General features: G+C 46.0%; 1 protein-coding gene and 1 long non-coding RNA gene across 3 annotated transcripts in view; one reads left to right on the top strand and one right to left on the bottom strand.

The window, feature by feature from the left end:
• Nucleotides 1-28,000, bottom strand: part of LOC310852710 — a 99,757-nt gene that overhangs the window by 64,844 nt on the left and 6,913 nt on the right. The gene's annotated exons all lie outside the window — the stretch shown is intronic.
• IHH (Indian hedgehog signaling molecule) lies at nucleotides 7-28,000 on the top strand. The gene is made up of 3 exons (XM_083747423.1): nucleotides 7-1,210; nucleotides 15,496-15,757; nucleotides 24,110-28,000. The coding sequence occupies exons 1-3, from the start codon at nucleotides 905-907 to the stop codon at nucleotides 24,757-24,759; spliced, it is 1,218 nt and encodes a 405-aa protein (XP_083603549.1). The 5' UTR covers nucleotides 7-904; the 3' UTR covers nucleotides 24,760-28,000.

Genomic DNA, 28,000 nt, shown 5'->3' with positions numbered 1-28,000 from the left:
GGGGGGGGCATTAAGGGATCAGCAGGGGAAGCAGCTTTGAGGAGCTGAGGGCACCCGCCCCTAACTCTCTTTCCTCTTTATTTTTTTGTAATCCCAGCCAGGGATATGAGAGCGGGTTGGGCACCCGTTTTAACTCCCCCAGCCAGAACTGGCGCCAATTGTGGCAGCCTGGGACTGTGGTGGGGTGGAGAATGGCATTTGCAGACCGACCCTGCACTTGGTGGGGGCTTTTTTCCGGCGACCGAACTGACACTAACAGAAGTGGGCTTTACTCCCAAGTAAGCGTGTGCATCGGCCCGCAGCCTTTTGGCCCCTCTTCGTGGCGCACGTGGAGTTGGGACTGGGCGCCAGGCGGGAGGGGGAGAAGGGGCGGCCCTGTTTGCCGTGGCGTATGCCTCCCCCGATGACAGCAGGTGAGCGAGGCGCGGGGGTGGGTCGGGCTCCTGCCCCCTCTCCCCGTCGTCGGGCCCTGGTAGTGGCAGGCAGGCAGGTTCCGCGGGGAGGAGGCGAAGGAAAGAGGGAGAGGGAGGGCCGGCCACGGGTTGGGTGCGGTCCTGGCGGTCCCCGATCCCGGATCTCTTCAATTTCCCCTCTCTGTCGCTCACTCGTGCGCCGCGAGCAGAGGCAGCGGCAGCGAGAGCAGCAGCTCCGGCGGCGGCGCTGACCGCTAGAGCGCGGCGGCGATTTAACCGCGGCAGCCAAAACAAACGGGGCCCACGCTATTTATTGGCGGCGGCCGGAGCGGGCCGGCTCAGAGCGGCCCATCAGCGCACCTGCCCCGCTCGCCGCATGGACGCTGCCGCTGCTCGGTGCCCGGGGCTGCCCGGCTGCTGCCGCCGCCGCCACCACCGCCGCTGCTGCAGTTCCTCCTGCTGCTGAGCGCCCGCTCGTCGTCGTCGGAGCCATGAAGGCGGCGCGGCTCCTGCTCCTGCTGAGCGGCTGCGCTCTGCTCTTGCTAGCGCCGCCGGTGCGCGGCTGCGGGCCGGGCCGAGTGGTAGGCAGCCGCCGCCGCCCGCCCAGGAAGCTCATCCCGCTCGCCTACAAGCAGTTCAGCCCCAATGTGCCCGAGAAGACGCTGGGCGCCAGCGGCAGGTACGAAGGCAAGATCGCCCGCAACTCCGAGCGCTTCAAGGAGCTCACGCCCAACTACAACCCGGACATCATTTTCAAGGACGAGGAGAACACGGGCGCCGATCGCCTCATGACCCAGGTAGGCACCAACCCCAGCCCCTGCTCCAGCCGCGTCTCTCGCCTTCGCTCGCTTTCGCTGCCTTGCCTTCTCCATTCGAGTCTACCTGAGCGGCACGCTAGAACCCGAACCCACGTGCCCTCTGCCGTGGCTAAGCTAAACACGGCTCCGCGCTCCGCTGAGCTGCTCTGTGCCAAGTGGCCGGCGAGCCCTTCGGAAAAAGGGAAGGAATCCTTCGCGGCTCGTCTTCCCTTCTCCAATGCACCTGCTCACTCCGTGTGGGCTCTGGCTACCTGTTTGCTGTCACCTCCATATCCAGTCCTGTGGGTTTCGCCGGCTTTCGAGGAAAGCAAAGCGTAGCTACGGGCACTATGACCGTGGAAGCATGGAGAGATTACCGGGACCTTTGGAATGGCTTTTTGGAAGTCAGCTCCGGGTTCCGATCACTTTCCTGCTCCCCAATCCAGACTCTCATTGCCGGTGGAAACCCTGATGAAAGTTTAGGGGCGATGATGCATAATCAATGCCAGATCCTTTTATCCGCTTGGCATCGGTAGCAGTAGCACGGGAAAAATCACCCTTCTTTAGGTGTTGTGAGGGCGGATGCGTTCCGCGACAACTTCTTGTTATTATTGATTATATATATTGGTTGCGTTTTTCGGGGGGGGAGGAATGAACTCAAAGCAACTTTAAAAAACAAAATAGATATAAAACAAGAATAAAAACATAAAATGACATGCATAGATGAGCAAATCCAACTCCATCCCACCCCACTTAAAAACATGTTCAGGAAATTAAACTCCCAAGGCCTGGGTGAATAAACATGATTTTTACCTGGTGCCCAAAACAGCTAGTCAAGATGTCAGGTTTGCCTCCCTCAGGCTCCCTGGGAAAAACATTCCACAATCAAGGAGCCACCACTGTGAAGGCCAGTTCTTGTGTCATTACCCTTTGCATTTCCCTTGGAGAGGTTACACAAAGGATTGCCACAAATGAAGTTCTATGTGTGCATGGTCCCAATCCGGCAGAGGCGCGCAGCACTTTGAAGGGTTGGTAGGATGGTGATGGGGAGAAATTGAGGTGTTTGGGGATTGATTGATTGATTGATTGCCTGCCTGCTTAGTTTCACAGACAGCATTAAATCCTTTCATTTCTCTCCCTCCCTCTCTCATCCCTGCTCTCAATTTCTTTCAAGAAATGAGATGTCTCATCAGGCACCAGCATAAATTGAAATATGGAAACACATATTGTAATGTGGAGGAAAATGATAGTTGAAGTGCATTAAGAATCATTATTATTATGAACTTTATTCTTCCCCACACCCTTTTCCATAGAGGTAATCACCACAGCACAGATTTGCAACATATTTCTTATTATAGACTGAACAATTCTGTGAGATAGTCTAGGCTGAAAAGTACAGTGCAAGCAAGGTTACCCAGTGGAGCTTTGTGGCTGAGAGGATTTCATACAGGGATCTGTTCATGTATGGTTGGGGGACCATAATTCCCAATATCCCTAGGCATTGGTCATGCAGACTGGGACTGCTGTATGTAGGAGTCCAACAACATCTGGAGAGCCACTGGATCCCGATTTCTGATCTAGGTCCAGCTCTATAGCCACTGTCCATATAGCTTGTTTGCATAGAGAGTAGGTTGTGATAGCAAGGCACCTGCCTGTTAGCAAAAACAACCTGTGGGGGGGGGCAATATTTTGATACCTACCTCCAGTGGTTGCACATATTTGACCTTACAAGGCAGCAAGGGTGGGCATATGTGCCCCCTGACCTGCTGTTTGTCCTCCCCATCACTGCAGAAAGCATTTCCCTAGCATCTAATTCAAGCAGCACATTCCCTATTGGAAACTATTTTGGCTTCTCTCCAATGCCCCTTTACTATGGTTTCTCCCCTAAGACTGGGTTTACCAAGAGTTCTGTTTTGGCTCATTCTCCACAAAGGGGACCTGGCAGCTATTCAAGTAGACTGATGATTGTAGCCCCACAGTTTCATTCTATGTTGCTTTGCCCAAAAGTAAATTCCACTGTGTTCAATGGGATTTACATCCTAGAAAGTGTGTTAAGGTCTGCAGCTTTAGTGTGGAAAGGTAAAGGTAAAGGGACCCCTGTCCATTAGGTCCAGTCACAGACGACTCTGGGGTTGCAGCGCTCATCTTGCCATAACTACATCCCACTAAGTTCAGTACAGCTTGCTCCCATGTAAGTATGCATAGGATCAGTGGCGTAGCGTGGGTTGTCAGCACCCAGGGCAAGGCAAGTAATTTGCACCCCCTAACCTGTGGATTTGCGCCCCCTAACCCTAACCCCCAGATGTTGCGCCCGGTGCGGCCGGCCCCCCCTGCACCCCCCACGCTACGCCACTGCATAGGATTGCACCCAAAGTGTGATAGGTAGGGAAGCAGTACCCAATATTGGCACTTGGGCAAGTGGTTAGGCATGGATAAGTGCTTTGTGTGTACAATCAATCCCAGAAACTGGATTTTAGGATAGGGAGGCTATATTCTGGATGTCTCAACTGACAGGAATGCCATATCTTGAAGATGACCTTTGCCACTTGGTTTTAATAGCATTGTTTAAATAAATAAAAAGAACAATCAATGTATCTTTAATTGTGACCTAATTCGATCTACTCTGCAACAGGCAGACGCCACCATGTCCCAAACTTTTTAAAAAATAGATCAGTCTTGAGTGGTCTACTTAAAAAAGAAAGAACATAATTCTTGTATTCTACAAATGTGATCTAAGTTGCATACTGTACTCAGGCTCCCTTCACATAACTTGTGGTGTGATGGGCAGGATATAAATATTTAAATATGTAAACAAACAAACAAACATGCCTTGCTGGCTTTGACCAAAGTCCATCTTGTCCAACATCCTTTGTAAGAATTCTTGCAGCCAGCATGTACTGGGTGGATCACCAGAAACTGGTGCAGCTGTATCAACAGGGGCAGGACTTGGGGGCAGAAGTCTGGGGCCCCACTTGGGAGAATAAGCAGGATGGCTCCAAATATGTTGGGGTTGATTTATCACATTCTGAAGCAAGTGAAACAATGCACATTACCATCTAATGAGTGGATGGGCTGTTAGGCTGTTAAGTCCAATTACCTGTGCCATTGCACTGGTTAATCATGATCAGCCTTCTGTCCACTCCTGGCTTAGATGAAAACATCTAAGTGGTGGTTGGCAGCTGTTAGCTCCAACAGTCAAAAGTTTTAACATTCATTTTCAGAGGCTGCTGCCCACTTTGCATATCAAATGATAGAGATTAACAAGGGATAGTGAAAGATCTGAGGACATGCTCTGCTTGTGAACCACCTAGGAATATTGTGCTGGTTTCGTCATGTCAGAAAACAGAATGCCAGGCTAGAGGGTAGTGGGTTATTTATTATGCTCTTCAGATGCTATTGACACTCAGTTAAACCCAACAATATAAGAAAAATGCAGTTCAGTATCAGATGACATGGCAGAGCAGTCTTCGTCAGCCTGTTACTCCAGATATTTTGGACTGCAACTCTCCTCAAACCCAGCCAGCATAACATGATGGGAGTCGTAGTCTGAAAAATCTGCAGGGCACCACATTGGCAATTACTGTGATACAGCGGTGCCAACTTGAATAAAATATTGTGGGGCTCAGGTAAGCCCGCCCCACATAATCAGTCACGTGACACAGTGCACACACACCATTTGAATGGGAATGCTTATAAACTTTGTGGGGGCAGTGGCGTAGGGTGGGTTGTCAGCACCCGGGGCAAGGCAAGTAATTTGCGCCCCCTAACCCGTGGATTTGCGCCCCCTAACCCGTGGATTTGTGCCCCCTAACCCCCAGATGTTGCGCCCGGTGCGGCCGGGCCCCCCTGCACCCCCCACACTACGCCACTGTGTGGGGGCCCAGCCCCCTCAAATATTTTACTGTGGCAGCTGAAGCCCCTACAGCTGCTAGGAGTTGGCTCCTATGCTGTTATAGCCATAGAGCAGGAGGGATTCAAGTACGCCATGCCAGAAAAGCCTATGGGACTAGGGATAAGCATACATAGGATGCTGCCTTACATCAAATCAGACCATTGGTGCATCTAGCTCAGTATTGTTCACACCAGCTGGCAGTGGCTCTCCAGATTTTCAAATGGGAGAAGCTCACTCCTACTTGGAGATGCTGGGGATTTAATCTGGGACCTTCTGAATGCAAAGCAGATACTCCACCACTGAGCTAGAGCCCTGTAAAACATGCCTAGCAGGCTCAACATGTCACATGCAGCTACAGCAAAAGCTGAAACCAGACTCTTTTAGTCCCCAGCCAGTCTCTGACTATGGGAAGGGAAAATCCCTTTCCAAGCTAAATATGGGGATCCATTACTGACATGGGGACAAATAGAAGAAGATGCATGGAATAGAAGAGTATGGTTCCCCTTTATCACATACATAGTCAAACAAGACAACAACAAGAATCCACTGACAGCATACAAATCAATATGGCTAACCTGACCCAAAAATCCACCCCCTCACACATACAAACAAATTTCACTACAGCCAACAAAAGACAACTAACCACACCCTAGGCTACCCCCAACCTCTCTCACTACCAAAGAAATATTACAAGTGAATAGAAAGAGAACCCACACAAGTGATGCTGACACAAAATCCCACACATACACTACATGGAAGAATAGAAGCATCCCCACCCCACCCCATGCACCATGCCCACCCTTCCCCTCTTTCCACCTCTTTTCTTCCCAACCTAATACTGCATGCAACATTAATGTCTCACAGCAAATTAAACTGATTTGTAGAAAACACAATTTGAAAAAAGACACAATGCACGTATTTTTGAAAACTAAGAATTTATTAATTAAAATTATTTAAAAATAAAAAATATGGAGATCCATTTTAGTCTTTGAAATGTGTTTACATGGAAATAAGTTTCAGTAACTTCAGTGGGATTTCCTTCCTTGAAAGTGCCAGTAGAATTAATACGCAAGTGATACCTGTTCAGAAACATCACACCCTTCCCTTCCCAAGAGCCTCTGCTTCACTTATAAGTCCTGGGGTAAAAAAGTTTGTTATAATGTGCTTACCCAAGAATCACGTAACACAATGTGGAGCAGGATCCTGAGTATGCTAACTCAGATGGAGATTGGAATGACATTATTGCACAGAAAGCATGCTTTTTCCAATCCTATGTTTACCATGTAAAGGGGAAGGAGGTTTTGCAGGGGAGAATTAGTAGGCAGGAGGGAGGTGTTTAGCTTTACCTCATTGCCTACCCACTGCTTTACCTCTGGCTAACGTCTGTGGGGAATTGACCTGGGGGAAGTAGTTGTGGGGGAAATTGGTAGGCTGATCCTTATGTTTGGGACATTTTGAAAAGGATGCCCTAGCTTTCCAGTTAACATAACTGGGATAGAATCTGTCTTGGGGGATTGTTATAGAAAAGTGATCCTGCTTATTAAGTTGGAAGCAAAGAATCTGACTGTCTATAGGCAGCCTAGAGTTCACTAGGCCACCTTCTAAGCATACTGTAACATCAAAGCTAATTCTTAAAAAGCAAACTATTCAGAGTCTAATCTTTGTTTTAAAAACCATCCGGATTCTCCATTTAGCCTGTTTTGAGGAGATGATGGCCCCAAATAGGGTTATATACTAAATCTAGAATAGGAAGGACTGGGGAAAACAATCTCCCTTCTGTCCCCAGGTCTGGGAGCGTTTTCATATTGGACCCTTAAAAAAAGCCCTGTAGTGTTTGTTTGTTTGTTTGTTTGTTTGTTTGTGTGCATGTATGGATGCCCATTTTAGCCAAGTGGAAGTTTTACATTACAGATGTGGTAAATGAAAAACGAACAAACCCCTAACGTTTAAAGCAGGGATGGGGAACCTATGCCCCCTACAGATGTTGTTGTGGACCAGCAACATTTGGAGGGCCACAGGTTCCTCAACCCTTGATTAAAGCCTCAGTTTTGACAATAGTCTGCGATAACCAATGCATAGTGGGAAGAAAGGCTGGGAGGGAGGCCTGTGAGGTGAATTGCTAGGGTCCAGCTGCTTTTGGCCAGCTATTCTTTTTTTGTGGTGGGGTAGGGGAAGAAGTACAATAGACTGGTTGTAGTAGATTAGACCTCTGGAGTGACAGGGGATGTCAGAAAGATCTAGGCCCACTGAATGTTTTAGAACTGCCTCTTGGAGTATAGACCCAATGAGATGTGGCTACTGCTCTGTACAGAGCCCTGTGTTCTGAAAGACAGGGGAAATAGGGAGGGGGTGCTCCTAACACCTCCCTAAATGACATAGTTGCAAGAACCTGCAGGTTTCGGTTCTGACACCAAGATGTTGAATGGGGCTTATTTCCCCCCTCCCCCATGCCTCAGTTTCCCCTGCTGGCCAGGGTTGCTGGAAGGATATTTGAGCAAGGTGAGTGCTGAGCATTGTGAAGATGTTGACACAAGCATGACTGAGATGCTTACACAGGGGACTATTCCCTCTTGTAAATTCCACAAGTCTTGCCCGTTGGAGCTGGAACCTGGGATGGTGATAGTTGGGGGATGGGTACTGTGGAGCCGGAAGTTATGTAGGACTCTTTCGGTATCACCAGAGAAATGCCTGTGGGCTCCAGGAATGCAGATAAAGAGCTATTTTCCCCTCCTGGTCTGCCACCCTGCCTGCCACAAGTCAGGGTTATGGTGCAGGTGAGTCTCCTAAAGCCTCTGGGATGCAGCTGGAGGTCTGCTGGGTCAGTGCTCTCACCCACCCTAGGGGCATGGGGGTGGGGTCTGTCACTGGTTAAAATACAGAGAGTGTGACAGAGTAGGCAAAACCAAAGAGGGTCACTGGTGTTGCACATGGCAGCTTGACTAGGTATAGGGATGGATTATCTGGCTGAACAATCATAACATAAAATCATGCATTGCCTCTATTAACAGGGTTTGGGATCTATGTGACTTTCAACAAGGGCTCCCCATTCAAGAGACTCTGCTAGAAGTATCACTTAGCATGTTATAGTTCAGGGAAGAACCACCTTTGGCCCGTCAGAAGATGGATTCCATCTCCCATCTGTCCCAGGCAGCATGATCAGTGGTTAGGGATGAGGGAACCTGAAACCGAATGATGTTTGTGTATGTTTACAGCAACAAGCTAACCTGATAATACTTGGACTTTTGTCAGCATCCCCACCTTCTCTCCAGAGCAGGCAGGCATGCTGAAGGCATAGCTTCTGAGGCATGATGCGAGGTTCAAAATGTATCACCTGAGCATGAGGGGTGCTCTTGTTCAGCCCTTCCTTACATCTCCACCCCCACCCCCATTGCTGGTTTCTTATTGCTCTTGACTTGAGTTTCATCAAGTCCAAGGGTCTGCATATCCCTGGGCAACAGGATCCCGCCCACATGTCCTTATCACTCCATCTTTCTCAAGAATGTCAGTCTCTGTTTGCTTCTGGTGCCTGAGCTCAGAGGTGGAGATAAGGCCCAGGAATAGTTGCCTCACCTCTTCTCCACCCATCTCCGCCCCCCAGCCCCAGCTTCCTTCTCCTTGCTCTCTGAACCAAAGCTCCCTCTCCATGATCTGCAGGGAGCTTAAGTTAGGCCAGGCCAACATCGTCTGGGCTCCTCCAGATTGGAGCGTGCATGCATGCATGCATGGGCGGAGGTAGGGAGGTTTGTGAGTGTATTCTGCAACATGTGATTGATGCAATAATATTGCATTAGTGGTGGATTTATACTGAACTGTTCACACATCATTCTGCTTTATTAGATGTTCTGTGATGCTCCCTCAATATGATTGCATTATTGCCATCTGGGCGGGGTACTGTTGCACAGTAGCACAAGAAAAGCAGGCAGAAAAAGAAGCAGCCACCAAACCCAGAACACCAATGGTATAGAAAGTTATAGAATTCCATCAAAAGGTTACAGGATATAGATTGGCAGGAAACAAAGTAGTACGTCCACCCCAAAACCTTTGCAAGTGCATACATTATTGAAAGTGGGACAACAGCCCCAATACCATCATTAGCACAAAGCATCAAGAATGCTTATGAACAGGCTGCTGGTATTCGTTTGTGAGCTGCTGCTGGTCTTTCCCCCTCTCAAACTGATAGGGGAAAGAGTACTAGTTCTAGGGTCTAGTGCTCAGCTCCAGCCATCGTCCTCTGACTCTACCAAGACAATTGATCTTCCAAGCACCTCAAGCAACTGTCCCTCCTGGAGGTGGCTTTCATGGTCCCCATGATGTCTATTCACTGCTCAGTGCTCCTGCAGGAATAAGTGCCATTCTTTGCTTTCCAGTCCAAAAGTTGCCAGAAACCTAGTGGAGCTGGTATCAATTTGTACAACAGTGGATACCTTTCTGAGCAGCACAGAAATATGCAGGCTGGGTAAATTCCCCCTGTCTATCCAAGGCCTGTTAGCAGAGCCCTGGTCCTCTCCAAGAAGTTGAGCTGCAGAAACTTCCAGCTCTGCCTACTTAATACTGTGGGTTGTATTTAACCTTTATTTAGCACAAGCAATGTGTACAGTGCTGTATAAAACAGAAACAATGTAGTTCCTTGCTTGCCACTTGCCATTTCTTTACCTTGCCATTAAGGCTTATTTGCTAATTTTTAAAACCCAACTCTTCCTCCAAGGATCTCAAAGTGGTATATGTAGTTCTCTCCCTCATCCCTGTTATCCTCACAATAACCCTGAGAAGTAGGTTAGACTGAGAGATAATGACTACTCATCCAGTGAGTTTCATTACTGAATGGGGATTTGAACCCCAGGTATTGCTTGTTTTCTAGGCTCTATACCATACTAACACTTACCAGCCCTTCTCTAAAGTGTACTGTAGATCTGTCCATTATAATATAAATCAGTGAAGGCTAACCTGCAGCAGCTGGACTGTGAACCCCATTACCCCTGACCATTGGGATTGTTGGCTGGGGCTAATAGATGTTAGAATCCAACAATGTTTGCAAGGCCACAGGTTAGCCACTCCTGTAGGTTACATTTTCTGGACAAGGAGCAAATGGACAGTGCTGGTATTGCCAAATGATTAGTAAATATAGTTCCTATCCCCACCTTTCACCATGGACAAGTTCTTCATAGCATCACTGACTGCATGCGCTGGAATGTGGCTTCCATTCTAAGGGTGTGGAGAGGGAACCCTGGAGAATATTTGTGGCTGAATATATGTGGGTATAGTGTTGGAAGCAGGGCTTGCTGAATTTTGTCCTTTTACTGATGAATTGGACTCAATAATTGAGGCAAGAAATGAGGAGAACCTCATCCCTTTCATATGTGAGCATGTACCGCTCCATGTGCTGTTTTCTGAGCATTCAGCCTTGATTTGTTTGCAGAGAAATTAGACAACATTAATGAGGCTGAATGATGTTGCATCAAAGCAAGTGTTATCTCACACCCTCCAGTGCATTTCTGTAACTTCCCTTATTGCAAAAAGTGCAGTCTTTGGAGAAAATGGGCTTGTTACACAAGAGCTGCCAATCAGGTATAATTGTGCTGCCTGAATTTGTCAATATGTGGTTGAATCCCACCAGAAAATAGCAGCAGTCTGAAAATGTACCCTGTATTTATATTTACAATTTATGATTATCCCCTTGGATGGTGAGAAGGGCAGACGTGTTATGTGCTTCACCAAATATCTAGCACAAATATCTAACAAAATCCCACTTTTTTACTGCTCAACATGTAGCCCCTATGCTGTTAGCCTTGGGAGAATTGATTGGGCACTGGGGCTTACATAGCTACTATAGTTTGACCCTTTCCTCTTCTGCTGCTTTCTCCAAACCCTTCATTGCAGCTCATATTTCACCATGGTACAGCAGCCTCAGCACCAAATGTTGGGGATTCTTTCTGAGAGTATCTGTTCCTATATCTGAGCATCAGAGGTGTTTCTTTAGAACTTGCCTTGTGGTCAATGAATTAAAGCACCTGCCTTGTGCCAATCGGCTTTCCTGTTGCAGCTCTATGCTGACACCTTCTGGCTACAGCTGGAATTAGCATATATGTGAATCAGTTCTGAATTTATTCCCAATGCAGAAGAATATGTACCCTGTGATTCCCTATGTAATTCTCCCATGAGCTCTCCCATTGCTCTGGGTAAATGATATAGCCTGGAAGAGTATGAATGTGAGGTGAAGGTGATGGGTACAATGGCTATTCCCTGTGCGGCTGACTGTGAGGAATAACAAACAAAGTCTTGTCTGAAGGCTGTATTAAGAGGAGTTATTTTGATGAGAGGAACAGCCCATGTATTTGGATTCACTAACTCAGGAGTTAGCATTTTAACATGGTGTTCTGTCTAGAGCTAGTCCTTATTCTTGGTCTGCAGTTTAACATTTGTTTTAAACTGGTTTTAATATTGTACTTTATTTTTTTAAAAAGCATTGCTGTACTCCACCCAGGAACCATATGGTGAAGGGTGGGTAAGAAAATGAATAAAATAAAATAAATAATAATAATCCCACAAAACCTTATGCAGCCAGATTTACCAAGAGACTCATCAGCTTGTTTGTTTCTACAGTATGCAAAGTTAAGATGATTTGGAGTGGTTTGTTAACTGTTGTTACAAGGAAAAGTGAGCCAGAGATGGGGATGGGAACCCAACTATGTATCCCCAAACTATGTAACCCTCACCTTTCCTATGGTATTTTAAGGAAATAACTAAATCTCTCTCATATATAAAACACTGTTTGTTGCCTTCTGTAGCACCTTATCTCTTGAGGTCCAGAACAAACAGTGGTGTGTGTGGTTGTAGAAACTGGGATAGCCCTTTGTGCCTGCCCTGTTTTACTAGGGACAAAGGCCAGCCCTGGCCATATATGACCTTTCCTCTGAATGCAGGGGTGGGTTTTTTGCCTCACCCTTGTGCTTCTGCTGCATTGCTCTTTGCCCTCTTCTCAAGGCTGAGTGAAACGTGACCTAAGGAGTGGGAGGGTCAGGCCTTTCATCCTTGCAGATTGTTGGCCACATTCCAAGGTCACACATGGAAGGGCTTTGCTGTCTTTTTGCAGTTTGGGATGATTCTCCCCTCTTTTTCCACACACAAAACCACACATTCCAATGTGGGGCTGCTTCTCTGTTGTGATGTCCCAGGATTTCATGAAATACAGTGGTACCTCGGGTTAAGAACTTAATTCGTTCTGGAGGTCTGTTCTTAACCTGAAACTGTTCTTAAGCTGAAGCACCACTTTAGCTAATGGGGCCTCCTCCTGCTGCTGCTGCATGATTTCTGTTCTCATCCTGAAGCGAAGTTCTTAACCCAAGGTAATATTTCTGGGTTAGTGGAATCTGTAACCTGAAGCGTATGTAATTCGAGGTACCACTGTATGTGTGAATATTGCAGCATGAGTGACGTGGTGTTTTAGGACATTTCTGACTCTGAACTTAGCACACGCACACACCCTCATTAGATAGAAATGTGTTTTATTTCATTTTATTTCATTTTATTTCAGTTGTGGGAAATCAGCACTGCTGTATTTAGGATGGGGGGACTTCTGCTTGTTCTGATGAAAGGGGCACTGGACCTTTGCCTCAAAGTCCTGCCCTGACAGCACCAATGTATACGTGATCACCTGGGTCATTACCAATCAATCGGCATCCTGAAAGAAACTCAGTTTGGCTGCTCTCAGAATGGCCTGTGCAGGTATCCCAGGGTTAATGTAAGCTTTTAGGTCTGTGCAGGACTTTAGTCACAAGTGACATATTTCGTGATTCATTTACTTGTAAGCCAAATCAGTGAGGTTCAGGAATAGGGCATGGAGGGAAAATAGGACAGTAAAGCAATGAATTTAATATTGTTCAGTATGGACAGAAGCAATAGAGCATGACATCCCCATATGGTGTGTATATCTATATATTAATAATGAGTTCCTGATACCTAGAAAAAACTTAATGGCGTGGGGATGCTACAAAAATAATTGAGGTCTATCTACAAATCCTGCAACTCTGTGCACATGCATACAACATCTCTCTAACTTTGCCAAAAGTTCTCTTATGCGTTTTAAAAAGTGGTATGGGTGAACCCATGTTACTTGTGCAGGAACAAGAGCTGATCTGAGAAACTGGGCCCCTCCAGATTACCCGTTTCTTGAACTTTCACCCTGACTTGCTTTACACAGAGATTAGACTACAGTATGACTAGGCTTTAATGAGCTTTCATTCTGATTTGTTTAAAGGTAAAGGTACCCCTGCCCGTACGGGCCAGTCTTGACAGACTCTGGGGTTGTGTGCCCATCTCACTCAAGAGGCCAGGGGCCAGCGCTGTCCGGAGACACTTCCGGGTCACGTGGCCAGCGTGACATCGCTGTTCTGGCGAGCCAGAGCCGCACACGGAAACGCCGTTTACCTTCCCGCTGATAAGCGGTCCCTATTTATCTACTTGCACCCGGAGGTGCTTTCGAACTGCTAGGTTGGCAGGCGCTGGGACCGAGCAGCGGGAGCGCACCCCGCCGCAGGGATTCGAACCGCCGACCTTTCGATCGGCAAGTCCTAGGTGCTGAGGCTTTAACCCACAGCGCCACCTGCGTCCCTCTGTTTACAGGGCAGTTATATGGTAATCATCTCCCATCTTGTACCCATCCTGATCTACTTTGGAGTGTTTACACATCTTGTTAGTCATTAGTTTATCCCACTTTTCAATGCATTCTCCAATCATTTTCCAAACTGCAGAAAGTCTTTTTTTAAGGAGGATTTGTTGTGCACTGGAGACTTTTAATCCACCTTAACTGCACACACCTAAAGTCCCAGTATGTGCTTGAATCCCTCCTGCAAAATCCTGACAATCGAGAGGGACCATTATGTCTCTATGTAAGGGAGAGGTACCACCTTCTCTGGAGGATTGAAGGGGCCCAACACAACATCTTTATGTCACATCTTTATGACATGATGTCTTTATGTCCTGATGACACACACACAATGTCATGCTACGCCAGGACATCACACGTGGGGCCCTCTGAACATTGAAGGGGTCTGGACCCCTGAGAAAGAGATTGTGGGGCCAAGGCGCTGTGGGGAGCCAGTGCCCTTGATGTAAGGTGGTTTTTATTATTATCCCCAATTAGCTGCTGAACCCAATCAAAGTGCTGATTTTGATCTATAAAGCCTTACACAGCTCAAGACCTCAATACCTAAGGACAGCCTCTCCCCATACAAACCAACCTAGACCCTGCGCTTGTCATCCAAGGCTCTATGTCCTCACTCCCTGAGAGGTTCAGAGGGTGGCAACACAAGAATGAGTCTTTTTTCTGTGGTGGCCCCCAATCTGTGGAATGCTCTCCCCAGAGAGGCTTGCCTTTGTCCATTATATGGCCTTTGTCCATTAAATAATCTGTGGTCTGTTAAAGCTGGGGGAGTGGCTGTTATTATGATTATTTTATTATTATGCTATCTATTATTGTGCTTTTTATTAGGTTTTTATTGTTATGCTCTATAAAATGTGTTCTTAATGTTGTACACCACCCTAGGATCTTTTGATAAAGGGTTGTATATAAAATTATTATTATTATTATTATTATTATTATTATTATTATTATTATTATTAAGGAGTTTAACAAGAATGTAGAATACATTTTGAAAAGCAAAGTGACTTTAACATCTAGTAGTGGACTGAATTGCTATCATGTCAGGATGTTATCACATCATTTGGCTGCATGTGTGTTGACCCAGGTGTGGCTCTTTGTTGCCCAGGTGGTAAATGTTCTGGACTGTGGCTAAGCAATGCTTGATATGGTGGGGAATTTAATCTAGGCTACCCATTTACACATTGCGAAACAAAACAAAAACAGATTTTCAGTATACCTGAAGGAGCGTCTCCACCCCCATCATCCAGCCCGGACACTAAGGTCCTCCTCCAAGGATCTTCTGGTGGTTCCCTCCCTGTGGAATGCCCTTCCTTCAGATGTTCAGGAGATTAAGAACTACATAACTTTTAGAAGACATTTGAAGGCAGCCCTGTATCGGGAAGTTTTTAATGTTTGATGTTTTATATATTCTGTAAGCCACCCAGAGTGGCTGGGGAAACCCAGCCAGATGGGTGGCATATAATAATAAAAGTATTATTATTATTATTATTATTATTATTATTATTATTATTATTATTATTATTTTACTACTAGTACTGCTATTACTATTATTACAATATTACTATTACTATTCTCTGCCACCCTTTCAAAGAAAGGGTTGTCCTTTGTCAAGAACGACACATGGCCACCCCAATCTAATCCAAGTTTTGTACTTCCAGGTAATGCTCTCCTCTATGTGTAGGTGCATGATGCTAATCTATTTCTATTCTGTCACTTTTCACCCACTTCCCATAGCGCTGCAAGGATCGCCTAAACTCTCTGGCCATCTCGGTAATGAACCAGTGGCCAGGGGTAAAGCTGCGTGTGACAGAGGGCTGGGATGAAGATGGGCACCACTCAGAGGAATCGCTGCACTATGAAGGCCGTGCTGTTGACATCACCACCTCTGACCGTGACCGCAACAAGTATGGGATGCTGGCACGTTTAGCTGTTGAGGCTGGCTTCGACTGGGTCTACTATGAATCTAAGGCTCACATTCACTGCTCTGTCAAATCTGGTAAGGATCAGTTTTGAGATGGGATTGAGGGAGATTGGCAGGAATGGGGGAGGTAGTGGGAGAGTATCTGTGAATCATGAATAAGGGAGATAGGCACAATTGAAGAAAGATTTGGGGTAATGGAAGGTGGAGTGGGTAAGTTATAAGGTTGGAGAGCACATTTTTGCTTGTGTGGGTCACCGTGGGATAACAGTAGCAATGCTGTACTCCATTCTTACTGTTCATCAGAACTGGGGAACCTGTGGACCTACCAGTATTGTTGAACCCAAACTCCCTCCAGCCACAACCAGCATGGCCAATGATCAGGGATAATGGGAGTTGTAGTCCAGCAATAGCTGGTGAACCACAGATATTCTTCCATCCCTGCATGCAGTTAAATACCTTATGTTAGTGTTGGCTAATCTTGGTTTGGCTTAGTTCCCCCGAGTGTCTCCCTCACTGGGCTAGGACCAAGCACACCTGCTCTAAGATCTGGTTGTTAAAACCACAGGAAATATTTCCCTGCAAATACTCTCCCAGTTGAACACCTGGCTAATATTTTTCATCTGAGCTGCACATCCTCTCATCCAGAAAAAAAAATGTAGATTTCTGCAAGCAGTGGGCAGCAAAAGGTTTGGTCCAGCCCTAGGTATATTAAGGACAGTAGGGGCCTGAGTTGTTTGTTGGGATTAGGTGCTGAGGTTCTCCCCCTGTTGGCCAGAGTACCACACTTTGACTGTGGCATCTTGTTCCTATCCTTTGACCATTAGCATGAGCTGCTGGTGTTCCGGCCCTTTCCAGACCCACAGGGTCTCTGGTTGATGGGAAGGAAGTGCCTTTGCCCTGCCTTGAGCTTATACTGCCTGACCCAACAGCCGAGTCTCCACCTACCTGACTGCAGCACACCAGGAGAGATCAGCGCTGGAGAAAGAGACTGGCTCAGCCAGAGTGGAGCACAACCTTCTCCCCTCTGGCACCAATATGGACTGTGCCACTTTATACTCTCCAGGAAAGCTGTGCCAGCCAAGTGGCTAAGAAACAAGCACTTTTTGTCCCTTTGAACTTTGGGTCCCCAAAGCCTTGAAATCTACAAAGCTGCAAGTTAGGTCTAAGTGCGGTGGATATAAAAAATTATGCATAATTCTTCAAATGGTTGCACTGGGTACTGTGGCCTGCCACCTCCAAGCTGGGCATCTTGACTGTGGAGCTCTACAGACTGTCCATTTCCTCTGAGCTCCTCTAGCAGGAGTAGGAAAACACTTTTGATTTGTCTCTTTGATGCTGCACACATTCCTGGGATGCTGTGTCTGCTTCTGGGTGCCCATGCTTCCAAAAGGATGTTGCAACACTACAAAGTGCCAAAGACTGGGAAACTGTCTTGGTAGTAAATGACTAGAGAAGCAGCACAATCTTGCAGGGAAAGCACTGGATGCTGGAGGGTTGGCAACAGCTTTGATGGAGACTGGGTGGGGCAAAAAGGATGAGCGTGACCCAAACTAGAGAGTTTATCCTGGGTGCAGGTTTTACTACAGGTGGAGACAAGCACTTGGGTACAGGCTATTCTGGAAGGGAGGCATTGCTCCAGTATTTCAGGCTGATGGATGGTGGGTAGGGCTAATGTATAGTGCCAGGATGGCTAACCTGTGGCCTGCCAGGTATTTGGACTCTAGCACTCATCAGCCCCAGCCAGCAAGACCAATAATGAGCATTGATGGGAGTTGTAGTCCAGCTGCATCTGGAGGGCTTTGGGTTGGTCACTCCTGATGCAGTGGAACATACTGAGTACAGAAGGAATGTCCTGGCCTGTGTAAGATAAAGTGTGAGAGAAGCAAACACTGCTTTAATGGAGGACTTTTAAGTGTCTGGAAATGGTGTGTATTCAGGGCAGCTGGCCTGCCATAAGTACCTTAATAAATGGCCTTTATTTTTGTACCATTTGTGTGGCCTGGTCTGTCTGTCCTCTGTCCTCCCCCAATCTCTTCATCCACTTGGCTTCTGTAAGTCTTACCTCCTTTTAAAAAAAATGAGCTATACTAGCTTTTTATATTTAAACTTGCCCTTTTACTGGAGACTTGGGTTGAAACCAAACTAACAACAACTACCACTACAATCCCTCCAGGTTGCACACTAGCTTGGCCATAGCCACTGAATCTGATCCCATAGCAAAAAAACCACAAAACCCTCTTTTAGAACAGGCTCAGTGTATTTTTACCTATAAGGCTTAAAATGATATATTTTTTAATGAACATACATCCTACACTGCCTCAAATGTTCATTTGATTTCTCTTCCATGGATGAATGCCAATTAACTGAACATTCACAAAAAATGTCTCCTGTAAAGCACTTATCAGACTCTGGAAGGGGATTCTTTCATTGCACCTCTATATATCTTCATTGTTTGGACTTGGCACAGAGATGGCACAGTCTTGCTCATGGTACCAGGAGCACCTTCTTGACTGTATCATCCATGTAGCAAGCAGGTCATAAGAACAGAGGAAGCTGCCTTTTTCAATGTCAGACCACTCAGTACTATCTAAACTAACTGGCAGCAGCTCTTCAGGGTTTCAGACAGGAATATTTTCCAGTTCTACCTGGAAATGCTGGAGATTGAACCTGGGACCTAAGCATGTGCTCTTTCACTGAGCTGTGACCCTTCCCAAACAATGAAGATACATTGTGTATTGATTTTTACTGTTTCAATTGACATATGGTATGCTCAAAAGGGCACCCTTGGTCACTTGGCCATGACTATATCATCTGTGAGCCAAGACTGAACAATGGAGATATGCAGATGCATGACTATGGCATGGCATCTGCAAAACTCTCCATTTTTAAGTGTCTTCTTCCCACATGGTGACAACTTTTAGCATTTCATATAGACATAGCAATTGGTTTCAAATGAATTATATGAGTACGGTAGACCGTTTTATTATTTACTTATTGCACACATGGGACTAAGAGAGAGAAAGAATGAAAGGGAGAACATGCCTATAGCAGCTCACTCTCTGAGTTGCTCTGCCGTACCAACTCCATTGCTCTCTACATACCAACATCTGTTTGCATGTGGTTAAATCTGACCTACAATAGCACAGATGTTGCACAAAACTGAGATTATCTCACAAGTCAGTTGCATGCCAGATCCAAAGGTGAGCTTGGGGCTGTGTTGGCTGCTCCTTGTAGACAGGGACCCCCATTCTTGCAAATGGTGAAGTGAATAGGAGAAAGAAAGGCATTGCCCTCTTGCCCGTCTTCTGCAAGGCTGTGGGTGGCTGCTTGTTTGTTTTAGAATCAGTGCTTTTTTTAAGGGGGGAAAAAGATGCCAGTGCTCACCATGAAGTTGTTACAGTAAGCGCTACACTTTTAACAGGGCTGGGTGGGGGCTACTGATACTGTATACCCTTGAGTGCTCCCTGAAAAAAGAACTGTTTAGAATCATTACTGAAAAACAACCAACTGAGAATTGGAGGAAAAGAGTACTGTTTTTGTTAAGTACAAGGAAGTTGGACATGAAAAGTGCCTAGAGAGAACGGGACATATTCTCTGCTACCTTGGGGAGGCTCTCCTTTCATCTTAGGGATCTGAAGAACTAGCTAGAGGGAAGTCAATGATACAATATGCTTTATATTGCCATCATCGCACTGTTGTATGGAGGTCCTGCTAGCAGGTAATAATAATAATGATAATAATGATAATAATAATAATAATAATAATAATAATAATAATAATAATAATAATATATTATTTATACCCCACCCATCTGGCTGAGTTTCTCCAGCCACTCTGGGCAGCTTCCAATTGAGTGTTAAAAACAATACAGCATTAAATATTAAAAACTTCCCTAAACAGGGCTGCCTTCAGATGTCTTTTAAAGATAAGATAGCTGCTTATTTCCTTCACATCTGAAGGGAGGGCGTTCCACAGGGCAGGCACCAGGACCGAGAAGGCCCTCTGTCTGGTTCCCTGTAACCTCACTTCTCGCAATGAGGGAACCACCAGAAGGCCCTCGGCGCTGGATCTCAGTGTCCGGACTGAACGATGAGGGTGGAGACGCTCCTTCAGGTATACAGGACCAAGGCCGTATTATTTATTATTATTTTTTGTTTTCCATGGGATACTGTGAGAGCAGGATACTCAATTAGATGAGCCCTTAGCCTCATCCAGCAGGGCTTCTGTTAAGTTTTAAAGAAATTTACATCAGTACTATTTAGAAACTATGTGTGCTTTACCAGCTTTCTGATTGTTTGCTGGGTTATGTGAGCTTCAGAAGCCATAGCTGCCTTTTTGAAAAGTAAGTATTTCTTCTTATTGTGGTCCTTGTTTCTCAGGCTGAGCAGATCTATTCTGATGCTCTTAATTGGCTGTTGAACCCACCCACTTTTAGAGGGTGGCTTTTCCTACCCTTTCACTGAAGGCTGATGGCTAAAGAATGGTTTCTTGCTTTAAGGTAAAGGTAAAGGTACCCCTGCCCGTACGGGCCAGTCTTGACAGACTCTGGGGTTGTGCGCCCATCTCACTTAAGAGGCCAGGGGCCAGCGCTGTCCGGAGACACTTCCGGGTCACGTGGCCAGCGTGACATTGCTGCTCTGGCGAACCAGAGCCGCACACGGAAACGCCGTTTACCTTCCCGCTGGTAAGCGGTCCCTATTTATCTACTTGCACCCGGAGGTGCTTTCGAACTGCTAGGTTGGCAGGCGCTGGGACCAAGCAGCGGGAGCGCACCCCGCCGCAGGGATTCGAACCGCCGACCTTTCAATCGGCAAGTCCTAGGCGCTGAGGCTTTAACCCACAGCGCCACCTGCGTCCCCTGGTTTCTTGCTTTACATGTCATTAATTTCCCACCTTTTTTACTTCCAAGCAGAAGCCAAATAGTAAATACAGATCTTAACCAAAGAAGCACTACAAGTAGACTGAGGAAGTAGACTGAGGCAGATTTACTGAAGGGCAGTAAAACTGTGTTTGCCAAACCTATAAAGCAGTTAGAGAATCATTGAATCACAGAATCTTAGAGCTGGAAGGGACCACAAGGGTCATCAAGTCCAAACCCCTGCAATGCAGCAGCTAAAGCATCCATGACAGATGACCATCCAACCTCTGTTTAAAAACCTCCATGGAAGGAGAGTCCTACCACCTCTTTTGGGAGTCTGTTCCACTGCTGAACAGCTCTTACTGTCAGAAAGTTTTTCCAAATGTTTAGTCAGAATCTTCTTTCTTGCAACTTGAAGCTGTTGGTTCGAGTCCTGCCCTCCAGAGCAGGAGAAAACAAGCATGCTCTCTTTTCCATGTGACAGCCCTTAAGATATTTGAAGATGGCTATCATATCTCCTTTCAGTCTCCTCTTTTCCAGGCTAAACATACCCAACTCCTTCAAGCGCTCCTCATAAAGCTTAGTTTCCAGACCCTTGATCATCTTGGTTGCCCTCCTCTGCACATGTTCCAGCTTGTCCACATCCTTCTTAAATTGTGGTGCCCAGAATTGGACACAGTTTTCCAAGTGTGTCCACTTGGAATTACAGTCAGTGCAAGCCAGTTTTGAGTGTCTGCATTTGCAAGTGGAGAGCAAATTATTGCTTCAGACGGAGTGAGCAGGGAGGTAAGGCAGAATAGAGTGGTACTATTACTTCCCTTGATGTGGACACTATACTTCTGTTGATACAGCCTAGAATAATATTAGCTTTTTTGCTGATGCATCAATCTGTTGACTCATGTTAAGCTTGGGTCCACCAAGACCCATAGATGCTTTTCACATGTACTGCTAGTAAGCCAGATGACCCCCATCCTATATTTGTGCATCATGTTCTTCCTGCCTAAGTGCAGAACCATACATTTGTCCCTATTGAAATTCTTTTTGTTAGCTTGCACCCAGTTCTCCAATCTGTTACGGTCATTTTTAATTCTGATTCTGTCTTCTGTGCCGTTAGCTACCCCTCTCAGTTTGGTGTCATATGCATATTTGATGAGCATCCCCTCAATTCATTCAATCAAGTCGTTTAGAAAAATGTTGAACAACAATGGGGCCGGGACAGAACCCTGCGGCACCCCACTTGTCATGTTTTTCCAGGATGACAAGGAACTATAAATGAGTACTCTTTGAGTTTGGTCAGTCAACCAGCTACAAATCCACCTAACAGTTACCTTTTTCAACCCACATTTTACCAGTTTTCTCGCAAGAATATATTGGGGGACATTGTCAAAAGCCTTACTGAAATCAAAATACACTATGTCCATAACATTTCCCTGATCCACCAAGTTTGTAACTACATCAAAAAAAGAAATCAGATTGGTCTGGCATGACTTATTTTTAAGAAAACCATGCTGGGTCTTAGTAATCACAGCACCCTTTTCTAAATGCTCTTAGATCGACTGTTGAATTATCTGTACTAGGACCTTCCCTGGTATTGATGTCAAGCTCACTGGTCGTTAGCTGCCTGGCTATTCCTTTCTCCCCTTTTTGAAGATGGGGATAATATTTGCCAGCCTCCAGTCTGTAGGGACCTCACCTGTTCTCTAAGAAATCTCAAAGATAATAGACAAAGGCTCTGAAATTACATCCATAAGCTCCTTTAGTACCCTTGGTTGCAGTTCATCAGGCCCTGGAAATTTTAATTCATTTAAAGTAGCTAGGTGTTCCCTTACTACCTCTTTTCATATTTTGGGCTGCAGCTCCCTCCTTACATCATTTATTCTGTTATCACCAGGTCGGGCATCACTTTCCTTTTGAGTGAAGACAGAGGCAAAGTAGGTGTTGAGTAGTTCCACCTTTTCTTTCACCCAATAGCATTTCTCTGTGTTCCCCACGCAGAGGACCCACCACTTGCTTGTTATTCCTTACTTCAGACATAGCTGAATAAACCTTTTAGTATTTTTAACCTCTCTTGCAAGCCTGAGCTCATTCTGAGCTTTAGCTAGCCCGACTTTCCATCTGCAACTGTTGGCTACTCATGTATACTCCTCCTTTGTGATTTCCCCTTTCTTCCATTTCTTATACATGCCCTTCTTAACTCTCAGTTCATCTGTAAGCTCCTTATGCAGCCATACTGGTTTTTTTAGATGCCTCCCACTTTTCATTCTTGTTGGTATTGTCTGCATTTGGGCCTCCAATATTTCTCCTTTTAAAAACTTCCATCCTTCTTGGACTCCCTTCTCACCAAGCATTTCTGACCACGTGATCACACCCAGTAGCTCCTTCAGCTTTTCAAAATTGGCCTTCTTAAAGTCCAGAGTGTGTGTCTGACTACACTCAGTTTTCCCTTGCCTCTGTATCTTCCAACCCAGGAGAGCATGATCACTTCCTCCCAAGTATAACAAAGATAGTCTTTGCTATCTTTGTTATACTGTGTAAAAGATCAGTGGTAGAATATTTGTTGTTGATGTTTGAGAGTGTGCATTATTCATTCATTCATTCAAACTATAATTGGAAGGAGGAAACAGAAATAGGGGTTGCCTGCTAGCACCCTTACCACACAATTCCCAGCATATTTGAGGAAGACATGACCGTTAACCAATGTTTTTTATTTAGCTGGTGCAAATTAGTTGTGTAGATATACTCAATAAGACCATTGGATCCTAGGTGTTGGTTAATCAAGATCAGCCTTTCCCAACCTGTAGCTCTCCAGATGTTGATTGACTACAACTTCTATCATCCCTGACCATTGGCCATGCTGGCTGGTGCTGATGGGTGTTGCAGTCCAAAACCTCTGGAGAGCAATCAGATGGGAAAGGCTATTTCAGATGAATGATAAATGTGCTGTTGTGCATGTGACATCATATATCAGGCCCTCCATCCTCTCTATCTGGTACTAGAAACTCTCCTCAGCACACCCCTTTCTCAATCCTGCCCCTACTGCCCCTGCTTTGCACTCCTCTTTGAGTGTTCCTGAATGGCTGAAATGTGTCATTGAACCCCAATTAAACTTCTGCCCTGGATGGAGTGTAGGAAGGGGTATGTGTAGAAGCTAACCTGCTGTACAAAGGTGAAATTTACATTCACTGTCTTTGGCCCCACTCACCACTGGCATTTGCCCCCCCCCAAAGGGTTTCTTAGAAAGGAATGTGGTCCTTGGACTGCAAAGTTTCCCAACTCCCCTGCTAGATGAATTAATCAGTAGTCTATATGAACTGTACTGTTCATATGAACAGTAGTCTATATGAACAGTAGTCTATATGAACTCCACCAACTTACAAAACAGAGGCCACTTGATTCCAGTTGAAAGGCCCCCATAACAAAACTTACCCTCATCACAACCACCCATAGCCCATCTAAATCTTACCAAATTTCATTTATGTTTACTTATTTGCACCTTAATCAAATCTCCCTCCCTCTAGTAACTGGGCTGGTCTCTCTATTTGTTTCTCCCTCTCCCTCTCTTTGTCTAGAGCATTCAGCAGCGGCAAAGACAGGAGGCTGTTTCCCAGCCCAGGCACTGGCAACTCTAGAAAGCGGGACCAAGATTCCAGTGTGGGCACTGAGGCCTGGGCAGCGGGTCCAAGCCATGGATGAGCAAGGCCGTCCCATATACAGTGAATTCCTGGCATTTCTGGACAAGGCATCATCGGCACGGACTGCTTTCCACGTCATTGAGACGCGGGATCCACCCCGCCGCCTTGCCCTCACTGCAGCACACCTCCTTTTTGTGGGGGAGAATGCCACTGCACCCATGAAGGCTATTTTTGCCAGCCTGGTACACCCAGGCCAATATGTGCTGGTGACAGATGGGAGTGAGCTAAGACCAGCCAGGGTAGCAGCAGCCTCAGTGCAGATGGATATTGGGGCCTATGCCCCCCTCACTCGCCATGGGACGGTGGTGGTGGATGGAGTGGTAGCATCTTGTTTTGCTTTGGTGCAGGAGCAGCACCTGGCCCAGCTGGCCTTTTGGCCCCTTCGACTCTTTCGCAGCCTGGCAGGGGGTGAGCAGACTCAACCAGAAGGCGTTCATTGGTACCCTGCACTTCTCTATCGCCTAGGCCGAATGCTCCTGGCTTCGAACAGCTTCCACCCATTGGCCACAGCACAGTTTGAGAGATGAGACGACGTCATCAGGTGCCCCTTAAAGAGGGAGAAACCAGGTGTCACCTCCTGTGGTTATAGGGAGGGACTGCATGGTAGCCAGAATCCTGAATGTGGGGGAAAGGTGAGGCCACTGGCTCCCTATACCCTTTCCCAGGCATAAGGGCCAAAGAGAGGTTTTGACCTCTATCTGAGTTGCCCCCTTTTTGGCAGGTTACAGAAGGGGATGCCCAATGACAGGGTTGTATGCTGCTATTTTGGTTCAGGAGCCTCTGATAGAGGGGGAGTTAACCAGGTGGATGCAGGTAGTGAGTGGAGGCCTGGAAGCCTGGGGTGAATGAATGAGGGGAAGGAAATCCTGCATCTCAATATGCAGACTGGGGAAGTTGGAGGGGTGGGCTGCTACAAGAAGGTATCTGGGAGGGCTGAGTATGGGGGGCCTGCAGGACACTTTCTCTCGGCAGACATCCATGTGGTGCTCCTCCTAGCACTGTGGCAGGCAAAGTAGCTGTAAGGAAGACATATGGGACTCTTCTGATGCTCTTTCCAGCTGCCAGTCAACTGGGCTTGTGAGTGGGACAATAGGTAGTGCACCAGCCCTGAAGTGGAGAGGTAGGCACGAGTTATGATGAGGGAAGAGATAGTAGAAAGTGAAGGTTGTTTATAAAATCACACCGTCTTCTCTGGATCAGGTGAATTTAAGCCTGGAATACTTATAATGCCTCATTTCATTCTCAGATTCAGTAAAGAATCACTCCACCTATAATCAGTAGTGGACACTGGCAGCTTGCACCTGACGTCCTGTTGGTTGCATTGCGGCTACTTACCAGGAGGTAGCTCAGGGGCAAGGCAGTAGTAAGGTTGAGCCAGACAAATTTGTGTTTCTCCCAGTGCATTTGCATCAGTGTTGTCACTTCACCCCTCTACCTCACAGTAACCAGTAGATCCGATTGACGGGAGGTCAGGTGAACACCGCCACCCCACCATGCCATCTGCTACTAGCAATAACCATGCACTGAAAGAACAGGGGTTTGCATAGGGGAGAGAAATGTGCCTTATCAATGTGCTTTAAGTATTGAACGCTCATCAAAAGGAGGCTAAAACAGTTTAACTAAGGATGTTAACTCATGTTAAGTAATCTTGAAAGGAAATCACCTAAAGGGTAGGATGGACATTTACACAATCCCCCCCACCCCCCAGGAAATGCATAATCAAAACCATTGATTTGCATATACTAATTTATATGTAGTTGCAAATTTAGAAATAACAACTTGTTATTTAAATAGAAACACACATCTCTTCATAGCAGGGAAGACAGTGACCTAGTGAATGTTGTGTGCTGTTTCCAGGTGATAACTGTAGATGGGCAGCTTCAAGCCTCCCCACTCCTCTGCTGCTCTCCTTTCTTAGGATTCTTTCTTTTTAATCCAGATTCACAGTAGGCAGCCCTTGAAATAAAGGACTGTCCTTTGCCACCCCTCCAAACAGAAGGCTGTCCTCTGCAAAGTAGGACATATTGACTGTCCTGCTGGAGAGCAGGACTTGGAATACCTAGTTTCTGTTAGAGCAAACTGGGAGGAGAAATGGAGGTGCAGGAGAGATGGATTCAGTTACCTTTTGTAAAACCATCCTTTGCTTCCTGAAGGTACTGGAGAAGAATTATTGGGTTGTAATTACTGGGTAGATAATCTTCCTCCATTATCACAGCACTCTAACAGGGCAGTCCCCATTCTATTAACCCGGCAGAGATTCTGATGCCTGTGCTTATGTGAGGGAAGAAATGCACTGTCTACTACATGCTCAATTTTAGCTGTTCTGTCCTGGATATTCTCAGAAGTAGCATAGTATCTCAGGATGGTGGAACTACTTGTTCCTATGAGACCACACTTATGCAGCATTGTGGGGGTAACATTTGCGGGAGAGAATCAGTTTGATTGTTTGTTTTTTGGCGGGGCGTTATGTAACAATTTCCCAACCAACCAATTCTCTGATGCAATCCCTTCCCTGGCCTTTTTAAAAAAAGCTCAGCCACATTTCAAGAAAGGAAAGAAACCCAGATTTTTTTGGGGGGGTGGGGGACGATGACGACAGAGATTACCTGGGAGAGCACTTGCCAAGGAGAAGCAGTAGGCAGGGGGAGTGTTAAACACTCCCATCTACTGATTCATCCTTGTACACATGCATGCACACAACAATCAGATTCCCTTGGTAAACATGGGTTTGGGAAGATGCATTTGCCAAGGAGATGCACAGGTCCATTCTTGGAGCCTCTTCATGTGTCAGAAGTTTTGTTCCAAGGAAATAAATTTTGTGTAGGAAAAATACATATCATGCACACAACAGTGTCTGATGAGCACTCACACTAGTTTTCCGCATGTGCACATGTGTGTTGGAAAATGTGGCTTTGTGCTGTGTGTACATGCAGAACAGTAGACCCTCATGCTCACCCCAGGTGGCAGTGTACACAAAGCTTACAAATAGTTGCTTGTGCAATTGTGTGTAATAACAACTTTGAGGTGATTTGGCAGTTAAGTCTTCTAATGAAAAGAGTTCATTTATTCTCTCTCCCGCCCCCCGCTCCCTTCTCCCTGGGACCATCCATGTGCCAAAGATGACTAATAGATTTTTTGTGGGGAAATTGGTTATATTTTTCTCAGGCTGTTAATCTTTGAAAATTTAGTTGTAAAGCTGTTGTATACAATCTTTTCCTGCAAGCAAGTAATATCCATTCTGAAAATAGTCACATGTGAAGCAGCCCTTAGCTGGGTTCCAGATGCCCTAATTTCATTCATCTCCTTAAAGAAATCCCATAGCACTTTGTGCACTAGTCAGAACCAGAATCTGCCCCTTCCCCACGCTCTTACTTCTTCCTTGTCTGGTACCAGTTCGGTAAGTCATCAAGACAACAAGGAATAAGCATGTCCCTTGCTAGCAGCGTAGCTCAGAAGGCCCCCCACAGTCCCAATATTGTGACTTGGGTGGTAGCATCTGGGAAGGCATCATCTCCTACCCCATGACATTTATTTATTTGCTTGCATTTGCAGGGTGCTCAAAAGATTTCCCTGGTGAGGAAACCCTTTGCTGAATGACACCAAATGGGGAGGGATGGGACATTTTTTTTCCTAAGGATAAAAGTATTTAAGAATTATTTCAGAAGTGATACTTTAATGGGACCATTGGAAATTGCAAAGCTTTTTGTCTCTTCACTGGATGTAGATTTCCTAAACAGGCAAGAAGTCTAATAAATCTCTTGACCCACA

The sequence above is a fragment of the Podarcis gaigeae genome (assembly GCF_964106915.1).
Source record: "Podarcis gaigeae genome assembly, chromosome: 1".
In the NCBI taxonomy this organism is placed as follows: Eukaryota; Metazoa; Chordata; class Lepidosauria; order Squamata; family Lacertidae; genus Podarcis; species Podarcis gaigeae.
Note: the sequence above shows the minus strand (reverse complement) of the source record. Positions and strands in the feature narration are given on the sequence as shown.

Bases quoted from the DNA above. Each gene is read 5' to 3' on its own strand.
- IHH (XM_083747423.1), top strand. From the start codon at position 905: ATGAAGGCGGCGCGGCTCCTGCTCCTGCTGAGCGGCTGCGCTCTGCTC. The intron at 1,211-15,495 runs GTAGGCACCAAC...CACTTCCCATAG, and splicing joins CCGATCGCCTCATGACCCAG to CGCTGCAAGGATCGCCTAAA. The intron at 15,758-24,109 runs GTAAGGATCAGT...CTCTTTGTCTAG, and splicing joins TCACTGCTCTGTCAAATCTG to AGCATTCAGCAGCGGCAAAG.